Source organism: Larimichthys crocea, chromosome XIII, assembly GCF_000972845.2.
Source record: "Larimichthys crocea isolate SSNF chromosome XIII, L_crocea_2.0, whole genome shotgun sequence".
Taxonomy (NCBI): domain Eukaryota; kingdom Metazoa; phylum Chordata; class Actinopteri; family Sciaenidae; genus Larimichthys; species Larimichthys crocea.
Genome location: NC_040023.1, coordinates 38,323,895 through 38,331,789, shown reverse-complemented (window position 1 = coordinate 38,331,789; position 7,895 = coordinate 38,323,895). Strand labels below are relative to the sequence as shown.

The 7,895-nt window shown below is 43.2% G+C and overlaps 1 protein-coding gene across 1 annotated transcript; it reads left to right on the top strand.

Moving 5' to 3' along the window:
- Positions 1–1,132: 1,132 nt before the first annotated feature.
- LOC109142502 (uncharacterized) lies at positions 1,133–5,688 on the top strand. The gene is made up of 4 exons (XM_019276380.2): positions 1,133–1,711; positions 1,795–1,857; positions 2,238–2,354; positions 5,464–5,688. Exons 1-4 carry the CDS (start codon positions 1,144–1,146, stop codon positions 5,481–5,483), a joined length of 768 nt encoding a protein of 255 aa, XP_019131925.2. The 5' UTR covers positions 1,133–1,143; the 3' UTR covers positions 5,484–5,688.
- Positions 5,689–7,895: the final 2,207 nt, after the last annotated feature.

Genomic DNA, 7,895 nt, shown 5'->3' with positions numbered 1-7,895 from the left:
ATCGAGGTTGGAGGCCGGATTTCTTTTCTAATCCGGGGAAGCCACTCCACTGGTCACTGTCCGGACGACCGGTTGGGGGATCCTGTTAGTGACGCCAAGTTTGTCGTGGAAATTCGATAAAGACTGAGAACACGATCAGTATTAAATGAGAACTTTATTCTTGGCCAAGGAGAGACAACAGTACGACTACAAGAGTCGCAAAGTTCTCTCTGCTGATAATACATTCAACTGCTCCTTTTGTAGACATTTCTCCCCCTCCCTCTCCTCTGAGGTAATAAAAGAGACTCTAATTGCATTAAGGGGGTTACCCTCGTAAATATCTGCTTTACTCCCCTTTCACACCGTGGCTGGTACCAACATCTCCGGGACAGAGAGAAATGTCCACACTCAAACATATATCAACCCATCAGGAGGCAGTCTCCTAAATAGGACACAGTTCATACAAAGTTAAACACAACAATATAATTGTAATATAAAGTAAGCATAAAAAAGTAAAACAGAGGTTAAAAGAATTTTTCCACTACACACTGAAATAATTAAGAATGACCATGTCATCATTGAATATGGGCAGCACTTGCTCAATAAATGTGGAGTGACATTAAAAAGTCAACAGTGTGTCCGTGAAAAAATGCGTGAACTGGGACGGCTGCTAGACAATGCCAGGAAACATACCCCATTAAAAAAGATGGAGGATTTCATTAATTCTGCGAATTATCTGAAGATGGTTAATGCTGTCAAAAGTACTTGAGGCTATGAGAGCAGGATCAACACCTTTGCCATTCCATCACTGGCAACAAAACTTGGAAATGCTTTGGTAAAAGTCAGCAAGCTCTTGAAAGCTCAAGGACTAATTTCCAACAACCAAGAACTTGTGAAGCATGCATCTGAATTTCAAGAAGTGCACAGAAGTGGAATGCATTGGTTTCTGCAACAGCACTAAGGAATATTGTTGAAGCAAAGTGGAATGCACCCGCTCTAATGCCCTTTACTGAGGATGTGCAAAGAATGCACCAGATTTTCTGTGAAAAAGCTAAAAGAATGGAGCATCACACTGTCTGAAAGTCCCTCTACAAAGGCCTGGATAGCCCTTGCAAAAGTGTGTTTAACACAGACCATCCTCTTTAACAGAAGGAGGTGGCGAGCATGCCTCTGTCTGCTTTTTTGTCAAGGGACCCATCTGACCACCATCAGGATTTGGACTGGGCACTGTCAGAAGTTGAAAAAAAGCTCTGCAGACATTTTTCCAGAATTGTCACCAGAGGAAAGCGAGGCAGAGCAGTTCCAATTCTTCTGACCCCAAACATGCTCCATGATTTGGAGCTCCTCGTTCAGCAAAGAGAGGCCTGTAGGGTTCTTGGAGACAATATTTATATGTTTGCAAGACCTGCAGCGATGTCGCATCTCCGTGGCTCAGACTGCATCCGTGACTTTGCCAAAGCATGTGGTGCAAACTGTCCCAAGGCATTGTCATCAACCAAACTGCGAAAACATGCAGCAACTCTTTCAACAGTCCTGAACATGACTGACACAGACATGGATCAACTAGCCAACTTTCTTTGTCATGACATCAGGATCCACCGCAAGTTCTATAGACTACCTGACAAGACACTGCAGCTCGCAAAGATCAGTAAAGTTTTACTGGCTCTTGAGAGCGGGAGATTGGCTGAGTTCCATGGAAAGAATCTCGATGAGATCACAATAGATCCAAATGGTATATTTGATTTTCACTGTATTTAAAGTATCAACTTTTCTTTTTGCCTGACCGTATGTATAAGCTTGTCATGTCTCCTGCAGAAAACGTTATGGGTAGTGATGAGGAAGATGGATGCGATGGAGATCGTTCATTTGCTGTTGATGGTATGTTAAAGTAATTTCATGTTTTAAAAAAAAAAAAAGTAAGATGGTTGTTTTAAAGGTACATTTCCTACTTGGGTACTGATATTTCATACTAGTGCAGTATACAGTGTAAAGCATTCTTTCAATCTGTTTAAATAAATAGTTTGGTTGCAGCGCTGTTTTCATGTGCGTTTGTTTACAATGGAGCAGTGTACAGTGAGAAGCCAGGAGGAGAGTAGTGGCGGTCGCTATGTAGCAACTGGAAACTAGTAATCCACGGTAGTACCGTCGTGTAGAATTTCTGGTATAGTAGGAATTGTGACGATTTGGCACTGGGTACCTTGCAACTCTTAATTTTTAATTTTATGTTTTACCAAATGTATTCTGTATGTATTTTATAGAACCATTAGCAGAGGAAACTGTTGCAGATGTGGGCAACTCAACAGGCAAGAATCCCATCCCAGAAGAGCCATCAGCAGAGCATGGAGCAGCGAGTCCCGTGGCACATTCCTCCAAAGGTGATTTACTTTTTTTATTTTTTTTCTCATTATTATTATTATTCCAGTAATATCGGATGATTTGGAGACAGTAGATGAATGAAAACTACTATCCCTCACCCCTCAGTCTGGTGGCCCCAAGTACTGATGGACTCCTAACAGAGTACATTTGCCAAAGTAATGTACCACAGTTTATCACTCAAAAGTCACAACAAACAGGTTTTGCGCCAAGGTTTGCACAGATAACTCTTAAAATTACACTTTCTCATCACAACCCAGGCTCTCCACATCATCCTGACATCAGCTGTTATTAAAACATAACTCATCAATAACAGGATCAAATTAAAGCTGCAAGCAGCGATGGTCGGGCCCTCGCATATGCGCACGTCGAAATGTGCGCATGTGGAAATGGCCACACCGTTTCCCCAAAATTAATCATTTTGATAAAAGTTTTGGTAATTATAGCGCCCCCTAGAGACGAAATGACACCATATTTGTTTCCTGGACTGGGGACAGCGCCTCGAAGCATGACATCAAATTTGGTTCCGTTTCGCTGAAGCGTTCCTGAGATATGAGCTCACATGCAATTTTGTTCATTACAGCGCCTCCTCGTGGACAAATGAGTTGAAATTATTTCTCAGATGTCAAGTCCAAGGCCTTGACAACATCCATGCTTAGTTTGAGGTGGATATGGTCAATATTGTCCGAGCTGGACGTCATCTCGTAAAAGTGGTCTTTTTTGTCTCCACTAGGAGGCGCTATGAAAATCACAGAATATTTTTGTGGAAATGTATTCTAGGCCAGACTACCGTTGTATATGAGAAGTTTTGTGAAGATTGGAGCATTTTTCACAAAGTTACAGCACTTGCGAAATGGGGAATTTCGTGGCCCCGCCCCTCTGACATAGTAAATCAAAAAGTTATGATTTTGATAACTTTTCATTGTCAAAGCCTCATAAACCCATGCAGCAAGTTTCAAGAAGATCGGACGAAAGCCCTAGGAGGAGTTCATTCAAATACGACCCCTTCTCAACAGTTCGAAACACAGAAAATGGTGATTTTCATGCTTAAATATGTCACTTCCTGTTAATTTTACAAATTGCTCCAAGAGACTTTTTTGTAGGTCTTGTGATGCCCCATAACTCAGCTGAGTTTCATAACTCTGTGTTCAAAACTGTGGCGGGGCTGCTTCAAAGAAAAATTCAAGGGGGCGCTATAGAGCGATTTTGCCCCTCCCCCTCATTAATTATGCAGCCGAATTGTGCATAATACTGCTGTTAACAATCACAACAAGTTTCAGACAGCTCTGACAAAGTATATGATAGCCGCACACTTTTGCCCGAAAATCAGCCCAAAAGTCAATGGAGTCTTGTTTTTTTGTGCAGCGTCCACTTTGACGCACCGTCACGGCCACGCCCTTTTATGAAAAGTTGAAATTATTTCTCAGATGTCAAGTCCAAGGCCTTGACAACATCCACACCTAGTTTGAGGTGGATATGATCAATATTGTCCGAGCTGCACGCCATCTCGTAAAAGTGGTCTTTTTTGTCGTCACTAGGAGGCGCTATGAAAATCACCGAATATTTTTGTGGAAATGTATTTTAGGCCAGACTGCCATTATATATTCAAAGTTTGGTGAAGATTGGAGAATTTTTCACAAAGTTATAGCACTTTGAAATTTTATGGCAAAATGGAGAATTTCGTGGCCCCGCCCCTCTGACATAGTACATCAAAAAGTTATGATTTTGATAACTTTTCATCGTCAAAGCCTCATGAACCCATGTGCCAAGTTTCAAAAGGATCGGACGAAAGCCCTAGGAGGAGTTTGTTCAAATGCGAACCCTGGAAATGACCAAAAAATCACAAAAACGTGAACTTTGACCCAAAATGGCCGCCGTACCCTTTACCGAAACCCGGGTCACCAAGAGACTTTTTGGTGCGTCTCGGTATGTTTCATACACCCTCCAAATCTCATCCGCGTGGATGAAACCGTGTCCGGGGGCTCCTCCGACAACCGAAACCTAGGTGGCGCCGTAGAGCCATTTCTGTACGCGCGTGCGCGAGACCCCCAAAATACGAAATTTTACGCCCGACTTTGGGGGGGTACGCAAATTTTCATGAGTTTTTGGGGATATTAAAGCCTTGAAAAAGGCAATTCATTTGGGGGAATAAAAATAAAAATAAAAAAAAGAAAAATAAAAAACATTTGAAATACAATAGGGCCTCGCACCGCGTGCTCGGGCCCTAAATATTGGACCACCTCTGCTGCCGTTTTCGTCAAATGAAAGCTCATTAAGTTGTTCAGCCTCTAGTAGAGTTATCCTCCATCACTGCAGTTGAATTATCCGCTAAACTGCAAAGTGCTGAATGTAAGTGCCACTCAGACTTGATGCAGTGCTTTCTGGCGTACATGTTAAGTCTATGTTGGAACAACCTGCACCTGCGCAAACAGCCCCATACACACCGTATGGGCAGAAGAGGCAGAAGAGCTCTGCCTTTACTCAGAAATACAAGACTGAGTGGCTTGTGCAGCCGCTGCCTGGCCAGAGGCTAGCTCTGAGTCGCTTTTATTAGACTATGAAAATCACCAAATGCTGACATGTTTAAACCTGTAGTAAAGTTATCTGAAATTAAAAAATTATCAAACCTTTGATTAAATTTATTACATTTTTCCTTACAGCCTAGGTGAGCCACTGCCTACCCTGCCTAACCTGAGTGCACGCCCCTGCCAGCAGTGTAAGCCTATAGCAGTGTAGCTATACAATGGTTATGACCCATAGAGAGAGCTGGTTTCAAAGTAAAGCCTGTTAACTGAAGGCTCTACCTTCTGTCTGTTTTAAAGATACTGGGAGTCACTAACAGAACTGCATTCTGGGAGCTCTGGTAGGACAGTAGGAAACGATGATGTCATTCAGATAAGGTTGAGTATCTCAAAAACCAAAGCACTTTTGACGGCCTTCCCTCTGGCCTAGAATGGCATCTGATCACAAGTGGTGACATTCATGTAGGTTTATGTCCGCTGTAAACCATTGAAAACAGATGCCTCTGATCAGCGTCATAATTTCACTTGTACTGGGAGCTTCTCCCTTATAATATTACTGAAACTTTTATTTTTGTCTCCTTCCTTGCAGGTAAAGCGCCACAAAAATGAAGACCCTGGCAGGCAGCAGAGATCAGGGCAGTAGAGAGACACATGTTTCAATTCATTCGGTCTTCTACAGTACCATCAAAGACAGATTGTGAGAAATGTTTAAGAGCTGAAGCTGAAAGTCTCCATAACCGAAACTGGCAGAATTTGAAGTTCTATGTCTACAATAGAATTACAGCATTAAAGAGGAAAATGCACCCTCAACAGTAAAGTTACCACCCAGTTCTATCCTTGGGAGTTCTTGTTTTAGTTAGTTTTTTTTGTGATTCTCAGCAAAACGTTCTTAAGTTTAAATTTAATTCATTTTATGAAGCCAGTCTGGCAGTTATTTCTTTCAGTTTTTATGACATCAAACTTGTGTATGTTTTATTCAGGGTTCCCACACCTTTTTCATGAACAAATTCAAGCACTTTTCAAGCACCGGTTTTTCCATTTTTCCAGCACCTTTTGTCCTTAGGATGAACATATGCAATTACCATGGCTGACATTTGTTACTCATCAGCCGCCTCTCCCACAAAGTCTAGGGACCTCCTTCTTATTGTCGAGGTTCTATGTTGTGGGCTAACATAAAAATCTTGTGGGTTGTAAAATTCAGCTCTGCCACATAAGTCACACTTAAGCCCTCTGATAAGCTACCTATGATAGACAATTACAATTGCTCACAGAGCTTGAGTAGGAATTGAAAAGTTGTTCAGTCTCTTATGCGTCAGATTGTGCTAGTTCAACTACAGCCCTGTAAACCAACTCTCATTTTTACATCCCAAAGCAAAATCGCCCTGCCTCCAATTGTGCCTGACACCTAATTCGTTTTAAGCTTCTTTTACCACGAACGCCACGCAATACACAGTCGTTGATCTGAGTTCTGCATTTTTCCCTCGAACCGTTGCTCGCGTATGCGCGGAATCTGTTTGTGTATATTCATTCAAAGGTAAGCATACCCCTTGCACGCGCGACGGTTCGCAAGGGTTTTTCGGAGTCCCACGGTTTAAATGCAGTCGCGTTATAAAGAGATCAGATGGGCTCCACCTGCCAGTGGGCCCACTCTCTGTGCAGACGCTTGATGACCCCTAATAGCCTCCATCAAAAGAAGCTGCCACACAACTCATATCTTGCTGCTACGGAACTGGCGCGAGTGTGGTCACAAAGCGTCGCTGGCCAAAGTTGCAATTCTGTCGACTGAGGTGTTACATATTTGGTTCATGTTCTGAAGGTGGACAAACGCCTTTGTCCCGGAGAGGGTGAATTGCTAGTAAACTGCCCCCCCCCACCAACCAAGAACAGATGCTCGTCGTTTCTGGGGAAACATTCTGCAGACACGGATTTTTGACATGCAACATGGACATCTGTTTTTGCGAGCGCCACACTGCAATCGCTCCAACCGTGGTACAGTGGCCTGAGTGAGATGGCACAAAGCCTTTCAAGACTGAAAAAAATGCTCTCACAACGGGCTCCAGCTTGGTTTGCCTGACTATCCATCAGCCGTTCCTCACATGGCATGAGAGAGATGGCTTCGCCACCTGGCATTCTGGTACAGAAAACATGGTTCTCATTATCGTCCCGTTCGTACACTCCTCTCTGACTGACCCTGTAGTTTCTCGGTATGCCCAGGTTGTCTAAGAGCATGGCCGCCTGTTGCCATTTTGATCGAAAATCTTCTCCCTTGTACTGGCGCATACTGTGTCGTGCATGTTCCACATGCAGTATTACAACATTTGAACACATCTGCAACACAACACATAACCGCACAGTCCTCAGTTGACGAGGCAATAATCTCTTTCAAGCCCCACTAACTTTAAGCTCTCACCTCAATAAATCCAGCTACTCTGCTCGAACCACATTCTGATATGGTTCTTTAAATACTGATGGGTTCGGCTAGCAGACCACTGACACCGTACATTTTGCTGGTTATGGTAAGTAGTTGAAATGATCTCGGACAGTAATGAAGCAGGATCTTTGCCTCATGGAACACTGTCAGCCCAAGCAGCTGAAAACTGTAATGCCTTAGTAGAGCTTGCATACTTGCTTCTGGTAAAGGAAAGTTCCACTATCTACACTGACTCGCGATAACGCAATCGGCGGCTGCGCATGACTTGGACAATTATGGAAAATGAGAGGTTTTGTCTCATCCTCTGGTAAGCCATTAAGCAGTTGGAAATGATCTATTAGAGGCTTTAGTTGGCGCCCGTCCACAGCTCCATTGTAAAATGTGCAGCCACACTAAAGGAAATGATCCTGTTTTTACGAGGAAATGCAATGGCTAATCTGCAGCCAAACAAGCCACACTTCCTCCCCTCACAGCATCATTCAATACGTACCCTACACAACCCGGCAATCCAAGTCCCAGTACCTCCGCTAAGATGAAAATCAAAATCACGCTGATGACCAGGAGAGAAGGTTTGGTTGCGTAAAGGGTGT

What these genes read in the sequence shown, in the direction of transcription:
- LOC109142502 (XM_019276380.2), top strand. Translation starts at nt 1,144, where the DNA reads ATGCCTCTGTCTGCTTTTTTGTCAAGGGACCCATCTGACCACCATCAG. An exon ending in GATCACAATAGATCCAAATG is followed by an intron (nt 1,712 to 1,794) that starts GTATATTTGATT and finishes TGTCTCCTGCAG; the next exon opens with AAAACGTTATGGGTAGTGAT. An exon ending in TCGTTCATTTGCTGTTGATG is followed by an intron (nt 1,858 to 2,237) that starts GTATGTTAAAGT and finishes TGTATTTTATAG; the next exon opens with AACCATTAGCAGAGGAAACT.